The 17268-nt window shown below is 40.9% G+C and overlaps 2 protein-coding genes across 11 annotated transcripts in view; both read right to left on the bottom strand.

The window, feature by feature from the left end:
- Window positions 1-7842, bottom strand: part of Inr-2 (insulin-like receptor-like) — a 55171-nt gene extending 47329 nt beyond the window's left edge. The window contains exon 1 of the mRNA XM_077413595.1: window positions 7294-7842. The gene's annotated coding sequence lies outside the window, so the exon portion shown is untranslated. The remainder of the gene's footprint in view (window positions 1-7293) is intronic.
- Window positions 7843-12211: 4369 nt separating this feature from the next.
- Window positions 12212-16712, bottom strand: LOC143901330 (major facilitator superfamily domain-containing protein 12). 10 transcript variants are annotated; one of them, XM_077413536.1, is made up of 9 exons: window positions 16578-16688; window positions 16247-16302; window positions 15970-16080; window positions 15149-15406; window positions 14786-15068; window positions 14225-14339; window positions 13115-13483; window positions 12633-12886; window positions 12212-12442 (listed from the first exon to the last, which is right to left on the bottom strand). In XM_077413536.1, the coding sequence occupies exons 4-9, from the start codon at window positions 15330-15332 to the stop codon at window positions 12322-12324; spliced, it is 1326 nt and encodes a 441-aa protein (XP_077269662.1). In that variant the 5' UTR covers window positions 15333-15406; window positions 15970-16080; window positions 16247-16302; window positions 16578-16688; the 3' UTR covers window positions 12212-12321. The 10 variants fall into 10 exon arrangements, with proteins under 10 accessions (XP_077269662.1, XP_077269659.1, XP_077269664.1 ...); XM_077413533.1 differs by having other exon boundaries at window positions 16446-16680; XM_077413538.1 differs by lacking the exon at window positions 15970-16080 and having other exon boundaries at window positions 16578-16689.
- Between the last annotated feature and the right edge of the window lie 556 nt (window positions 16713-17268).

Below are 17268 nucleotides of genomic sequence, written 5' to 3'. Positions count from 1 at the left end.
ATAACACGGGCAATAGATTTTTTAACCTATCGTGTATTAATGTTACACCAGCTTTATTCCTGATTTCTTATTCTTAATCGCTAATATCTGTTACTTATATTTTTGATTGCGCGGGGGCCTTGAAGCGAAACTTTAAAATAGAGATGTAAAAAATCGAGATGTGAGAATCAAGGCTTTTTTATGTCGAATCGAATCGAATTTTATTATCTCCTTCGAATTCGAATTTGAACCGAATCAAATCGAATCCACAAAATTTCATTCGTGAATGGAAGCGAATCGAATACTTTCATTAAAATATAATTTTAATTAACAATATAATTAGATTGAATTTTAACACGTAGATAATAAGAGAATATTTTAATGCGGAAAAATAATATTAATTGTATAATATCAATTCTTTTTATAAAGCAAAAAATATATTTAAAAAATGTGCAAATTAGAGAGAAACTCGCACATTGCTTCCTCATCATTACAGATCGCTATACTATTGCTCCTATTTTATTTCGCTCACAAAGCTCCTCTATGAAGAAGCTTGTATTTTATTCGATGCATAATTATTGGTATTTATTAGTTTGGTTTCTTCGTACAGAAAGCTTTACGAGCGAAATAAAATAGGAGCAATAGTAGCGATCTGTAATGATGAGGAAGCAATGTGCAAGTTTCTAATTTGCACACTTTTTTAAATTTTAAATTTAATCTTTTTATGAATTGAGATAGAGGGTCAGCTTAGTAGCACAAGTGGGGTTTTACAATCGACGCAATGTCAAATCGATGTTGACTTTGGGAGTTCAGGCTACATGGTCCATACATGGACTTCGCATATGGACCTTTGATCGCGTATAAAGCTATGTCTAATCAACCAAATCTTAAAGAATTATATATGAAATAGGAGTAGAAAAGACTGAAGAATATAATAGAGTTAGAAATAAACTGATATCTCAAAATTTGCGGAAGGGTAACCCCTTTTCACCGATCTTCTCCAAATTCAATACCAACTTACTTTAATAATGCTCTATCCATAAAATTTGCGGAAATTAGAGCAATCACGCAAATTTTTTTATACAGAAATCGGTAACCCTTTTATTATTAACAATTTTTCTAATTCTATTACATTTTCAGTTTTTTCTACCCCTATTTCATATATCATTCTTTAAGATTTGGTTGATTGGTTCTTGAGTTGTAGAAATTTCAGTAAAAAGCGCACACACACACACACACACACGCACACACACACACACACACACACACACACACACACACACACACACACACACACACACACACACACACACACACACACACACACACACACACACACACACACACACACACACACACACACACACACGCCACGCACACGCACACGCACACGCACACGGATATTTTTTTAATGCGATTTTTCAACGTTTCTGAACACATTGGTATCGACAACTGAAAAAACAATTTTTTTCTGCGGTATATTTTCTACCCTTATTTCATGTATAATTCTTTAATATTCGGTTGATTAGACCTTACTTTACACGCGATCAAAGGTCCATACACGAGGTTTACGAAAACAAAGCTTCCTCTATGAGGAAGCAATATTTAATATAAAGCTATATATATTAAAAAATACACTTTATTTAATGACGCAGTAACTGAAGCAATTAGGCGAAAAATCATAAATTATAAAATACTCTTACGTAATACTCAATAATACACGTTATCCAATTACATACATAGAAATTAAAATAAAATAATATAGTTTATTTTGTTATCAATACTCATAGCTTACTATTTTTTTACGCATATTCAAATTTTTTTTTTATAATTTCATAGGGTCACAGGACATGTAAAAAATTAGAAATGAACTTTTTGACCGCTACTTAGCCGCTCAGTGAGCGGTTACAATACTAAATGCACTCATTGAACGCAGCACCTATTAACAAGATCATATTTTTGTTTATTAACGGGAAATATGATTTTATAAAATTGATATAAAAAATATATATGATAAGTATTCGATTCATCTAAATTCGAAATTTTCGAATAGTTCGTATTCGAGTAGTTCGTACATCTCTAGTGAAAAAAGAACGACGTGAAATGATGGGAAAAAAAATGTCTCCGTGGATGACAATGCTATATTCTCTCGTATCAATAAAAGGAAAATGAAGAAAGCTATTAGTCGATGGCCTTAGCTAAAGAATTTATCAACGACAAACGACAACCATTTATAGTGTTAACGATCATGTTGGATCTCGGTCTCGATATAGCGGTCGGTGAAATGCGCGGGTGGTTTTAGATCCGCGCAGCGTTTCCAAGGTGCACACATGCGGCTCAAGTGAAATATAGTTCTTGGAAAGTACGTGCGGCAAACACACGTACACATATATACGTGCGTGCGAACACGCGTACGTAAATCGCTTGCGCACCATTAGAGCAGTTTGCGTAATTTAACAACTTCGATGGAAGAAGGGTGACGTCGTTGCCGCTTCACCGGCGTTGCTTCTCGTCGTTACAACGCCCAACGTCTCGAAAATCGGGAGAGAGCCACTCGTCGCGTTGCACTCTCGGGACGTCTGGTTAAGGCCCGGTCTACAATGGATGTCGGAAGTCGGAGTCGTAAGAACGTGACCACGCACAGTTCATTATTCGTCGACCGCAAGGAGAATAATGGATTGTGCGTGGTCAATTTCTTACGACTCCGACTTACGACATCCATTGTAGACCGGGCCTAACGCGTTGCACGGAATGCGGTTTACGTTCCGGCATCTACGTAGGTAAAACGGGCACAACGATCGAGATGCAGGCACGCGATACGCGCGCGCGCGCGCACAATGTCGGCGGCACGACACGAACGAACGGGGCTCTTGCGTGAAAACGCTGATTTAGGATCGGCCGAATTAGTATTTGGAAACACCTTCGCCTCACGTAAAGCGTATTTAGCTGAGAGAAGCGCGGCCCGCTAAGTCTTCGGCTGAGCGCGAGTTATCGAGGAACGAGCATTGTATTCAAACCCACGAAGTTAACGTAGAATCGCAGATTAGCCGGCGATAAAGACGAAATATAGAGCGTCATGAAAAAATATGAAAAAATATGATGCCCAAAATGGAACTGCCGCGATTCCCCCCCCCCCCAAAAAAAGAAACCTTATTTTTCCGCAAACGGAGAAAGCGAAAGAGAAATTCCCTTTTCTCTTTTATTACCTCTGTAATCTCTAATTTTTAATTATTATATGAAATATTATACGTTATATTATATACGATCTGGAGAGCGTTTTCTCTTTTCTTGAGTTAAACGACCTAATTACCGTGCCAAAGTTTGAAGCATCGATTTTTCTTTGTTCCACGTGCCAATCTCGTTTTAACTGCACGATAATACGCGCTAAAATAACACTAATTGCGATCGCTGATGTGTCGCGGCGTATTTACGTGCGCGGTTATTGCAAAACGACGCTCTCTCGCCCGCGCAATCTCTCGTTAGAACAAAACCATCGTCATAGGTGGCACGATTGACGAGTTGGTCGACGGTAATGCGAACCAATTAACGAATTAGCGAGCGAATTAAGATCCGATCTTTAAGTAACCGTTCGCGCTACGTACAGCCGTGCCTCGACACGCTCGCACCGAGTTTATTCTCTACGGAGATATCCCTGGAGATAATTACATTTTCTACCGCCAAACGAGTACGCGCGTTCGAATAGAAAGTCGAATTCCGCAAAAGCGGACAAGGACGCGCGCGCGCAACATGTAGTTATGATAAGAAAAACGGCTACCTCGGAAAGTCGAAAAGGAGCAGCGCGACGAGCAGCGGCGGCGACGCGAGCGGTTTTACGTTCTGCGGAGTATATTTGTAAAGAGATTGCAACAGCGCGTAAAGCGGGACGCGCGAGATGCAGAGAGAGAGAGAGAGAGAGAGAGAGAGAGAGAGAGAGAGAGAGAGAGAGAGAGAGAGAGAGAGAGAGAGAGAGAGAGAGAGAGAGAGAGAGAGATGCATCTCGTTGCCTCGGCGAGAATGCGCCGAGAAGCGCCATGGAAACCCACGATTTCAGCTTTATATCGACAGCTCGTAACAATCTTGAGCGATCGTCGATACCCGAGGGAAATTAGCTGTTGAAATTATTCGCGCTCTCGCTTTGCGCCGTCGACGAGAGACGTCCGCCGCTTTAAATTTTTTTAAAATTTTTTTTTCATGATTGATTTTCGATTTTCGTATTTTTAATTCGTTTTCGAGATTCGGCGGAGAGATTCCGATCGGTCAATTTTTCTCGATCGCGAAGCGCTCGAAATGTCGACGCGCGCGCGCGCGCGTGCGATATTCGGTGCCGCGAGTTCCCCCCTTGGCATAACAATGCCGGCCAATCGTTCTATTGGGCGCATGTGCCCTTGGTACGCGTTAATAGCGCATCAGCGCCAGCGGTGACGTTCCGTGCCATCGTTGGCGTAGTACTTTTGCTTGGGAGAACGAACAAGCTATCCAATTACGATACGGCGACGCGAGCGGCCAGTCTAGACATCGTCGTCATTTCGTAGAAATGGTAGGATTGCCTTATTGTCGGGTAGTATCTCGGGTGCGGGAATAGCGGGAGGGCAACAATCGTTTTCGACGCGCGTTATCGATGCGAAACGATAGCCACGAGCTCGCTTTCGACGGAATCAACGTGTCCGACAGTTAAAAAAAAAGTCAAAAAACCAAAAAACAAAAAAAAAAAAATTATTGGCATCCTTCCGTGATTTGTGACGATGCCCGAGGATGAAACGAGCCGCCAGCGCTTATAGGAATAACGAAACACGAATGAGAAAGAGAAAGAGCGAGGGAGGAGAGGGGGGAAGAAGAGAGAGATGAGGGAAGGGTTAGGCATTGCGGCTCAGCGGTAATAACCTGCCGTTAACGTCAGCCGTCAAATAATCCAATATCATTTTTACGAATATTTTTCAAGGTTGAAAACGTCTCTCGCCGGACACTTTACTGATTTCGCGTTAGTCAAGGCACCCCAGGCAACAACTTCTCGCTGATGTCTATGACGTCGTAAACGTCGTCGTTACTCGTGCGGTTCCACCGTTACCACGCGGTTATTTTCCGTACCGCCGCGGCCTAATAAGAAGGCGTTTAACAATGCGGTGTCGGCCGCGCGAAATAATGTGCCGCGGGAATTGATCTCAATTCCCGAATGCGATCGTATCGATTCCGACGTCGTTCAAGGATCGTCACGCACGCGTCCGTCCGTCCGTCAGTCAGTCTCTCCTCTCTCTTATTCTCTTTAACCCGAGAACGAGCACCTGATGGGGCTACTTATAAACACCCTAGTAAAAAAGAAGCTCACGTCACGGTAATTTTTTAATGCGTTTCTTTCATTTTTTAAATACTTTGTTGACCTCTTCTTCCTTTTTTCGGAAAATGTTGAGTAAATCTGTGACTTATTTCATTTTTACGTCATTATTACAAAAGTGATTATAAAAGGATAATTGACGTAACGATGACCGACGAAAAACAACTGACGTGAAAATCATTGCTATCTGGGATGTAATTAATAACAATGACTTTTAATTGGGGTGTAAAAATAGTCCCAGATAACCGTTTATGCAAAAAAAAAAAAAAATTAGGCATCCGTTCTCGAGTTAAAAAATAATTCGTGCGTAATGAATGTTTTTTTTTTTTTTTTTACAAAATGCTGTTTTTTCAACAGATACATCGCCGACAGACATATAGCTCTATAGCTCATTCAATATCTAGTAAAAAAGCATTGGGTACGTCGCAGCGGTCGATCGAACATTTCTTATCAGAAATCAACTATTGGAACGTTCGATCGATACTCTCCTGCCGTAGTACGGTTCGCCAACTCTCGCAAAATAATCGCGGGAAGGAACGGCGTCCATTTTCGACGATGTGGCGCGCCGTGATTACGCGAGACGGGGGTTTCCCAATTCCTATACCAACCAGACGTAATCCGTCAGCTTATACCGTTAGAAAAATAGAGATTCGCGAGGATCAATCCGACCGCCGCGCCGGCGGAATCACGCGAAAAGAGAATCGCGGGACTCGCGTAACACCGAATCGAAGCGCCGCGCCGGCCGTCCGAAAGAGCGGAAGGGCGCCGAGGGCCGACGGGCCGATTTTCCGGAAGATTGGATTCGAGAGAAGGGCAGGGCGGGGGAAACGTACGTTGTTTATCCTCCGGCGCGAGTTCGAGGATCAAAAGCGGCGAAATAAATCGAGGGAGTACGACGAATCGCAGGAGGAACGATATGCGTTTGTGACAATCGTGCGTGTGCGCGCGCGCGCGGGGAAGAGCGCAAAGGTGCTCGCGAAGGAGAGTGCTTTGACGCGAGCTGAAATCGAGGGGCCGAGGCGAGGCGAGCCGAGACGAGCCGAGCCGAAATCGCGGGTCCGGAGCACGCTCTCGGGGAAGTCGGGGGGCGACGTCGTCGCGACGCGTCCGCTCTTTTGCGACGCGACGGCGCGGCGCGGCGACGAACGAGGTTAGCCGAGCGGCCGCGAGGTCAGTGACTAAAGAGAGAAATATCGCGGGGACGCGATATAACCGTCGCCACGCTGCTCTCCGTCTATCGACGCGCCGCGACATCGGGGGCCTTTTACCCGTGTCCGGGGGCGGGGGCCCCCGCCGCTCGTTCACCTCGCCGAAATTCGCAGAAACCCCCCTCCTCGTTCCTAAAAAAAATAAAAAAAAAATCGTCGCCGCCGACAGTCTCGTACGTGGAACCGGGGTCCCGCGAGCAAACGAGCAATTTTCACGGCGGTCTCGGAGGCCATTGATACCCGTGTCGCCGCGCCGCGCCGCGCCACACCGCGCCTCGCGAGCCGGTGAAAAGGACTCGTACGCTCGAGCTACGCATCGTCGGGCGAGGACTACGACGCGCGGAACAACGCCCAGAAGCGACGGAGCGTTGCTCCGAAAAAAAAAAAAAAAAACAAAAAAAAATCTCTCGCGCGCGTTCCTCGCGCGCACTTTTGCCTTCCTGCCTTTTCCCGCCCCTCCGCCGCCCTCCCCCGCCACGCGGCCACCGATCGCGTTCCTTCTCTCTATCGAGGCCGGAGCGGGGGAAGAAACGCGATTCGGAGCTCCTTTGGGTAGAGGAGAGCGGCGGAGGTAGATAAATAGGCAGATGTGTGGACGGAGGAGGACGAGGCAAAAAAAAGATCCGTTTCGGCGACACCGCCGGAGCGGGGAGCGGGGATCCCCGTCGCCCGCTCGCGACGATAATAGCCAAATTGCTCGTGCGTTGTTTGACGCAAACGACGCAAACGTTCTTGCGACGATCCGACACGCTAGGCGAGAAGAAGAGAGACCCTTACCGAGATGCAGCGGCGCGGCGGCGTCTAGTCGGAAGCCCTAAGACGCGTCGCGGGACGTCGTCGCTCGGCGTCCGACGGCACCCTCGCACCCTCGGTCGTGCGCGATCCAAGATCGCCCCGTCGTCAGAGATCCCGGGACGGCTGGTGAACCCCGTGGCGATCACTTTTCTCCGCGAGCACCAACACCACTCGCACTCGCGAGCGCGCGTCCGCATAACGCGCGAGAGAGGCGCGAGTCGGATCGGCTCGCGCTCCGTTCGTGAGACGATCCGTTTGTTTATTCCGTCGGAGCCGCCGCGCGTACGCCACGGCGGTAACGGAACGGCGCGGCGGAGGATCGCGCTCGGCGAGGTCGACGGCGACGCGTGCCGCGTCGTCGCGCGCGACGCGAGCCGCGGGGTCTCGGCGTCGTTGAATAAATATATTCACGCTCGGGGCGCGAGATTCCCCGCGCGACTCGCACACAACTTGTTTACTAGAGTCTAGAACGCGCACCGCGCCATGCCCCGCGAGCGTGCGTCCGTCGCCACCCCGCCCGCCCCGCGTGATGCCACCGAGCAAAATAGGCGTCTGCGCAGTGGCCGCCGCGCCGCCGCTCCGCTCCGCTCTCGCTCTCTGGCAGTGGCCCACCAGGCCCACCGCCCGCCGCCCGTCTACGCGCGCGCGCGCTCTCCTCCTCCCTTCTTCGTCTTCTTCCGCGCTTTCTACGCGCGATAAAGGGAATGTCTGCCTTGACGTACTACGACGCAAACGCGCGACGAACGACGAGCCGGCGTGTAACGCGCCAACGGAGACGGGTCGGGTCATCGTACTCTCGCGCCACCGCTGGCCGAGCGACGCTACCCGCTGCTACCCGCCTGGCCGCCTATGAAGCTAGGAAGCTACGAACCAGCCTTCCGTCCGTTTGCGAAGAATGCGAAGCGATCGCGACTGCGGCCGGCGGCCGTTTTCCCCGTTTCCGCGCATCGTAAACGTAAACGTCGTGGTCGTGACATCTGAACGCCGTCTGAATCGAGGCCTCGGAGGGATACCTACGCGGACGGTAAACCGGCGCGGATGATAAATCTTACCCGAACGATAAACCGCCCGGTCGGCGACGATAGACGCGCGTCTCCAAGTATGTGCATACATATATACGTTTAATGAAAAATTTCGAGTTATTTCCGGTTAACTTAATTAAAGCGACATCTGTATTGTTTTATCAACGTGGATGGACGTATTAATTTTTTAGCAATTCTATCGATTAACCGCCGATTAAATTAACCGGCAGTTTGGCCGAAGTCGCTTTTAATATACATATATGTATATTATAGATAATGCCGTCTACGTGATTTGTAATTCACGAGATATACTAATAGTATAAACTTGAAAATAGACCGTTGTCGCTTAATTGTTCTTCCTTGAACAAATTTTGAAATAGCTGTATCAATGTTCGAACTAACGTATTAACGTTATAATTTAAGACTGTGCCGTACATTTAGTTTTTAATTTTCTGCCGGTAGCAGGATTCGAAACCCAACGATGTACATACTTATTTTGTAGGTAGACCTTCGCAATTGTTTTTCCGCCTTTTGATGCTCCTTTTAGCAGGTAACGTTTGATCCGAATCCGCTGTGCGTGCGGTGGTCAGCTCCGCTCTGTCCGAAGATTTAATAACACCGAAAGAAATCTACGCGTATTGTGGAACTTTTCGAAATAGATCCGATTGGAATTATTCTCTTTTCTCTAGAAAATATAATGGAAACCACAAGGGCGGTATTCATATATATATATATAGGCCGATATTCACAGTCGGATCTTATTTCAAAACCGTCTTAAATAATGTCTTAAGATGTTAATACGGTTCTGTAAAAGTTCGTAACGGCTTAAGATCGTACTTAGGATGGTCTTAAATATAAGATCCGACTATGAATATACCGGCTCTCTCTCTCTCTTTTAAGTGTTATATTTAAACGGGATAAACACAAAAATTAAGAAATTGATATTACGGTAGGTATTGCATGGGCACGATCGAGAGAAATTATTACTATGCAATTATAATTAATTGAGTGAAATTAGTAATCGAACAACTGTACCTGGTATATGAAAAGAATCTGCAGACATTGACCGCGTAACTTAATAATAACAAAATAAGACTAAAATTAATTCTAAAACTTAAACTAAAATTTAAATTTAGAACTAAAACTAACTCCAAAACTTAAGGGATTACATACCTTTGACGGGCCTAAAAACTAGGTCAAATTAAACTAATGACTTTTTACTGTGAGTAAAATTATGTTTTATTAAAAAAAAAAATTCATAACTTGTAGAGAGTAGTATTTTTTTAAGAATATCTCCCGAAAATTTCAATAAAAGATATAAAAAATTAAGGTTCTGGCAGCTATTTTCCCGAACGGTGTTTGTAAAAACGGCGTTCACGGTACCTCTCGTATGAAATAAAAAACGGCCATCGGAGCATGTCAAAGAAAAAATTCTGAATAAAAAATACGTTAGAAAGAAAACCTAAATACACGCACACACGCGCGCACTTAAAATTTCAATTTTGAAAAGATCTGACGTCTAGTTTTTGAGGTATTAAATATCAAAGTTGGCATTTTTAAGGTTTTATGGGAAATTGTACCGAATTTCACTCACTATTTGTAAAGAAACAAGTTCCAAAAACTGAAAATAACATTGTTTAATTCTTCTAGCACTCGTTAAGTATAAGACGAAACGACGTTGACGTATAATAAGTCCAAAAATTTAATCAAAACTTGATGAATTGTCGCGTTTCTTGTCAGCCTTTTGATCAGCTGTTCTTTTGCAAACTAATCTTCCATTATCGAAATTATTTGTTACCTTCCATTATTTTTCAACACAGTACGTAACATCACTCAAACACATGGCACTGGCACGATAACTGCCTACAGCGAAGATATGCAATGTCGTGACATTTCTCTTGTACGAATGTCAACTGAAGTCAAATCTTGAACTGTTTACATTTATCAGTAGATAAATTGATACATAATCGAATATATATATATATATATAACTAAACCCAAAGTTTAAGAACTAAAACAAATATAAAACTAAACTCCAAATTCTCTCTCTCAACACACACCGTCCGCAAAAGTGTCAAATAAATAACTATATTCTGCTTAGGAAATTACGGAAATTACTTATGTAAGAAAGGGTCTTACGATCTAACGTACCCACAGTAGGTATTCGAAGGGGTGAGAGAGGAATCCTTTCGATTTCACGGTCCTGGCGGAAAAATGTCTCACAGAAAATCTTTAACATTTTCTCAGAACATTTTTATACGAATTGGAACATTTTTTTAGATAAACTCAGACAAAATAATAATAAATATTTTAGATTTTTCCCGCCAACACATCTTTGTAGAAATCTGAATAAATATGAGAAAATTTGCGCAATTTATCAGAAATTTTCATACATACAAATACTGAAATATTTGGCAAAATCTCGTCTAATTGTTTCTGAAAGTATTTAAGAAATTTGACTTTTTCAGAATTTTTTATAAATGTAAAATATGAAAAATTCTTAAGACATTTCTGAGAATATATAAGAAATTTTTTCACCGGAGGATGCCTCTCGAATCAAGATATTTCTTTGATCAGAGAATTTGGAGCAACCTCTGGCTAAAGACATCATAGTCTCCTCCATTAGGCAAAGTAAACAGTCCGGAGAATTCACAATGCCAAATCTAAAAATCCTAAAAAGACTGCTCTTAAGAGATGAAGAACGACCACTACTCAATCTATATTGAGTAAACAGCCCTCTTACTCAGATTATGCGAATCAATTAACCAATTTTACCTTACCAGGTAAATAAACTCTTGTTTCCCCTCTACGATCTCCTCATGCTGCGCCAGCCTCATTCGCCGTTTAGTAGATGTATGGCACGCCATTAATTGCTATCATAATCAACCTTTGTCACGTCAAAACAATATATTTTTTAGAAATCATTATTTCTTATTTCTTTCTGAAAAGTTACATCCTTTATATTCAACAAATAACTATAATCTTTTTATAAAATACGACGTTAAAAAAAGTAATTTTTGAAAGCAAAAAGCGTTTTTTTGTGAGTCAGGAAATTTCTACTCGGGCTTTTTCCGAAATTAACTTTTGTCTTTAAATGTTAATCGTAATTACAATAACACAGGCGCGTTTCTATCATTCTAGCGTTTCAATTAAATAAATAAATAAATAATAAAAAAAACACCACCATGTTTAAAAATATCGATTTTTCGAAAAGTTATTGATAATTGAAAGTACACTGGGTATCGTGCACCCAGTGTAGTGGAATCGGGACTTTTTGGAAGTGTGGTGTTCTAGGATTAAAATAAAGGGACCCTATATATATCCAAACCGGAAACCACTGTGCAAAATCGGCGTGAAATTCCTCCTTCCAATAGTTGTTGACCTTCTTAAAGGAAACCGTTATTTGGAAATCAATTCCCATTCAAATTGTCATTTTTTGCTGCAACATCCGCCCTTTTGTCACCTTTTATATCTGAATGGCCTGGAATCCAGAAATTGTATTCCTTGCTCTTCCAGCTATATATTCCAGCCTGCATTTTATGTGGGCTCTATCTACTAGCGCCTCCTATATTCATATATGTATATTGAACCATATTCAAGAATATTTTCCAATGGATAATACTCTACACATCTGGCAATTCTGTTACATTCCAACGCCCGGAAATAGTTTAATAATTTCTATAAGATACCAAAAATTAAAAAAAATTAAATAAACCTCTCCTAAAAGAAAACAATTTATGTCCAATGCTTCCTCCTTCTCTCACGTTTTTCGAATGTGTTTTACGAATATAATCGATCAAATGACGATCACAAATCCTAAGTAAACTCACTATAATTATAGAATATAAAAAACAATGCAATAATAATAATATTAGGAATACATGCAATATGAAATATTTTTATTGTTCCCCAGCAGTGTTGAAAAAATAAGTTATGTATGGTTTACAAATGACACGTAATATAAAAAAAATATTAACTTATTAATTTTTCAAGTTAGACAACGCGATACAGATAGCAAAGTTACAAGTCCCAATATCATTGAGGAAGCACAAACGATGGACAATGTGTCTCGATTATACGTAGGACAAAGTTCCTTGTTGTTGCATCTCCTAAAAAAGACGAAAACAGGTTTTTTTAAAGACAGTAAAGTAACTGAGCTACGTGGTTAATTTACGAATCGTAAAGTAAAATTTTTTTACGGTAAGTTAGGTTTATTTACGATAATTTTTAAATCAATATATCGCGACTGCAATTTATCAAATAAAATTTGCACGATTATTTGACGGTTGTTGTACTCACCATTTTTCGATGAATATCACCACGAGACCAGTGATGATTTTATCGAGGAAAGTCACGATCGAGTACACGAATGCGCTACGTTCTGTTCGAGAGCCGATCAATTCGGCGGTGACGCTCAATGCGGTGACCATCGTGATGGAACTTCCCGCGCCAATTAACACGGCGATGACGTATACGATCGTCGTGTTACTCCCGACGAATTCCGTGACGGCGGCGGCGGCTATACCAATTATAGCGCCGAGAAAGTAGCAAGCCTACGATCCAACGAAACAAAAATACACCTAGCATCCTTGCCTCTCTCTCTTCTTCCTTTCCCAACAAACGCCAAAAATAACATACAACTTATATGCAAGTTAGAATTTTCTACTCAACACGTGTGTTATATTGTATTTACGTTGTTAAGTAGGAAATTCTCTCTCGCATGTATGTAAGTTGCACGTTACTTGGTCTTTACTAGGTCTCTTATTATCGAGATATTATACCTTGGTACCGCAAATCCTGTTGATGTATTTGAGCAGCAAGGCGGCTACGAATGAGGATACGTACGAAACCAACGGCACACTGGCCAACGCTTGCTTACCATCGATTTTGGTTTCTTCTATATACAGCGATAAATATACCGTAGCGAGAGTGATAAATAATCTGCTCGCCACGTATAGCATCGCGACCCTTAATAAAATCGTGATGCCGGCCCACGATATCCGGCGATTCAATGAAACGTCCGACAGTTTGGCCGGCTCTTCGACATTTGGTTTTGAGGATTTTGGTTGTTCCAAGAGATTCGCTTTCAGGAAAATGTGAAAGAAGACGGTTGCGATCAAGCCGAAAATTGTGAGGATCAGAGCGATGTTCTGCAAATCAGAATCACACATGCACATCTTCCTTTTTTTTTTTTTAATCATCCCAGATAGCAAACAGAATTGAAAAAAAAATTTTTTTTAATTCCCGAATTATGAAATGATCAAATTCTTTTTCTATATTATTTCTGCTTTAACAGTTTAAAAGGAATTTATTTTTTTGTCACCAATTTTGAGTCCTTCAAATACAGAAAAATTTTTTTTTCTACTCTATAATAATTCCTAATAAATTCGAAGTTATGCTTACAATTATAGATAAGCCAATGAAGCTTTATCTAAACATTATTTCGAATTCATTGCGATTTCTTATGGACTAGAAAAAATAATTCCTTTTGTATATCTGAAGAAGAATAAAAAAGAATCTTTCATATATGATTTATCAAAAAACAATTTCTGTATCAGAAAGAACATAAAATGTACCGGTCCATTTTGTCATCTCTGCACTGTGTGATACTGGAGGTATCATTTAAAGATTTAAACTGATCCGCAGCGATTAAGGTCAAGTGTCTCACCTTTTATCCTAGCGCGTGAGTTTTTACTTACGAGAAAGTACTGGCGCATGGTAGCCGCTTCGCGGCAGCGCGTGTTACTAACGCTTACGGTCTTTTTGAAATATCAAAAAGGAATTTTTTTTTTTCGAACAAATTACGCAAATTCACAAAAAATTTGAAAAGGTTCTTTTTGAGCTCATAACGATTAGCTGTACTATCTGGGAGCTTTCTTCCTCATACGTACTCTAAATTTATAGTCATCCTGCTGATCCAATTGCACCATCGATTCGCCATCAGTTGGTAGAATGATCCATGTTACGACAAAAGCTATTACAGCTGCGCCGACTTGAGCGGAATATCTACGATTAAGTTTGTCTTGAAATAATGTTTTGGACCTCGCTACTCACAAGGGAACGGTACAAAAGTGTCAATTTATTCCCAATTCCGGAAGTCACAACTTTAATGCAGACTTATTGAATACAATTTACGTGCAATTTCTGAATTAGAGTGTGGTTTATGCAAAAATACTTTTCACAGTGCAGTGCACAACAAAAAAGATATAGAATTGCAATAAGCCTGCATTAAAGTTGTGACTTCCGGAATTTTTACCTTCCATTTTGAGCCGCATATCCCGTCTAATCTTCGCACCTACTATTCTAGAAATAATTATTTATTCCTTACTATCCATTTTATTTAATAGTCTTGGCCCGCCCTTTGAACTAAATTGACACTTTCGTACCGTTCCTTTGTCAGCTGCTTTCTAAAGAGTCTCACGTTTTCAAGAGATATTACTCAAATCGCATACCTTATTGCGGTCAAGTCGGCTCGAGCTAGGACGGAATTAGTTAACGAGGGAATCATTGACAGATGGGAGATTTGTACGGCCGCCCAACCCGTTTGAAATATCGTAATGCTCGTTACATATAAGAGCATGGCGATCATGGTAGATGAATTGACAAAACCGCCGAATATTACAGGGAAGGACAAAGTAACCATGACGGAACCGACGAAGTGCCAAATTTTCTTCTTGCAATAGCGATCAACCAGGAAACCGAATACAGGTGTCATAACGGCGTCGACGATTTGTCCTTGAATGAAAATCGTTCGATCGTTAATCAATAGCGTGACTAACGTAGCATCGTCCGTGCGTGAGTAAATTGACGCATACCTAAGAGTAAAAGCGCACCGGCGACGATAGGTTTTAACAGCGCGACTCGTTGGAGGTAGATTAAAGTGTAGGAGAACCACATAGCAGCCGCTAAATCGTTGAAAATGTGTCCAAGCGCGTAAGCGAGTTTTGTGGACGTTGCTATTCTCCCGACGTCCACGAGAGGCCTTTGCTCGTTATCCATTTTTTAACGAGCGTCTTTCTCGAGATAGCGGGTAAAAACTTTCACAATTCTGGTGAATCCATTACGATAGTGTTCTGCAAAAATTCCGCACTATTATGCACATCCGCAGGAAATGCAACTTTAACAAGGATATACGAACGAATAATATAATCAATCACTGAGGTTTTGTAAAATGCAGGAAGAAAAAACTTTTTTTTGATTGCATGAATATTAGGAATAGGAATTCGAAAGTTAAAAGCCTAAAGATATTGTGTAAATTTTATATACTTTTTCCAACTCAATGAACTGCGCGCCGATTTTTTGTCAGTTTTTAAAACACACAGATCTTTGTTAAAGCAGAAAATTTACATACTTAATTCGATAATCAATTTAAATTTTGATGCTAATAAGTATCTTTATTAAATCATTGTAAAGAAGTTACTGTAAAAAATATCACCTCAGCCAGGGTTCATAAAAAGTATTTTTTTCTATAATTGATTATATATATATCATATTGATTATATATAGATAATATATTATATATCAATTCTATTTTACTTATTATTATTGTTTAAATAGCATAAGTTATTTACGATTTATAATGTATAATAACAAAGATGAAATGTTTGTGACGATGTTATTTCTTTCTGAAGCAAACCTGTGGTCAGCGTTCCTTTCACTTGATTGAATTTTGCTTCAAGCTATTTTCCTTTAGGATAGTTTCTTGTTGAAACAGTTACGCGATGATTGCAATAAATTATAAATAAGTCTGAAAACACGGGCGTCATCAACGTTTCATCACGCGAGGGATTAGGTATAGATCATTAATAATCACATAACACCTTATTGCGATAATCCGATTATTTAGATTCAATAGTCCAAACCAAATTATATTTCATTAAAGCTAACATAGCTAAAAAAGATTTTGAACAAACCGTTAGATATTTAAAAAAATAAACTCGCACATATATACACATACACATGCGTAAATCTGTAAAAAAGAACTTGTGTTTTATAGCACGAAGATTGAATGGCGATTGATTTTTTTATGAACGTGACACAATCTTGTATCTTTTCTTAAATTTAACAAAATTAAATAATATATAAAATAGCACGAATACTCGAACGATATACCACCGAATGCTTGCGTTAACACGTGCTCTATTTCATGACTGAAGAGAAATTTCGTGAATATTGTCGAAGAAATGATAGGATTGAAATTTGCGTGACGTATCTGTCCAAGTGATATCGATCTTTTAAACGTGCCATAAAAATAATTAAAATTAACGCTATCGCCACGTATGACGGCGAATATCGCGATATCGGACACCGGCTGTCTGTTCCCGTCACGTGCAGGTGAGAGACTGAGCAGACTGAGCTCTGAAACGTACATTATGCGCGTCGTTCTTTACAAAAGATAACGTCAAACTATCAGACGGATTATGGCATAACACGCAGTAGAGCCAGTGATAACCGTAATCTTATCAATGTGTCGATATATACTTACTTGCGCGTCGCACAAGTCAAAACCATCATTAATTATTTTAATGAACACCCTTTTCCAATTTTTCGCACGTAAACTCTAATGACGTTTGTCACGTTTATATGAATCTAAATTAACAATATTTAACATGCGAATTCTTTTTGGCATTAGCGAGAATATTTTAATGAAACTGCAAAATTAAATGAAAAGGAAGCTTGTATTTTTTATTTGATGCATAATTATTAGTATTTATTAGTTTGGCTTCCTCATAGAGGAAGCTTTATGAGCAAAATAAAATAGGAGCAATGGTAGCGATCTGTAACGATGAGGAAGCAATGTGCAAGTTTCTAATTTGCAGACTTTTTTTAATTTTAAATTTAATATTTTTATGAATTAAAAAAGAGTCAGCTTAGCAGCACAAGTAATATTACGGCCGATATTCCGAGCAATATTAGATGTTAATAAAATATATAT

The sequence above is a fragment of the Temnothorax americanus genome, unplaced genomic scaffold (genome assembly GCF_048541705.1).
Source record: "Temnothorax americanus isolate GAGA-0224 unplaced genomic scaffold, ASM4854170v1 Scaffold33, whole genome shotgun sequence".
Classification (NCBI taxonomy): Eukaryota; Metazoa; Arthropoda; class Insecta; order Hymenoptera; family Formicidae; genus Temnothorax; species Temnothorax americanus.
The sequence above is the reverse complement of the archived record's forward strand: the minus strand, read 5'-3'. Positions and strand labels throughout refer to the sequence as shown.

Excerpts from the sequence above, each read along its gene's own strand:
- LOC143901330 (XM_077413539.1), bottom strand. The coding sequence starts at position 15,332 with ATGGATAACGAGCAAAGGCCTCTCGTGGACGTCGGGAGAATAGCAACG. Across the intron at positions 15,069-15,148 it reads CGGTGCGCTTTTACTCTTAG|GACAAATCGTCGACGCCGTT; the intron begins GTATGCGTCAAT and ends TTTTCATTCAAG. Across the intron at positions 13,484-14,224 it reads AGGATGACTATAAATTTAGA|AACATCGCTCTGATCCTCAC; the intron begins GTACGTATGAGG and ends TCTGATTTGCAG.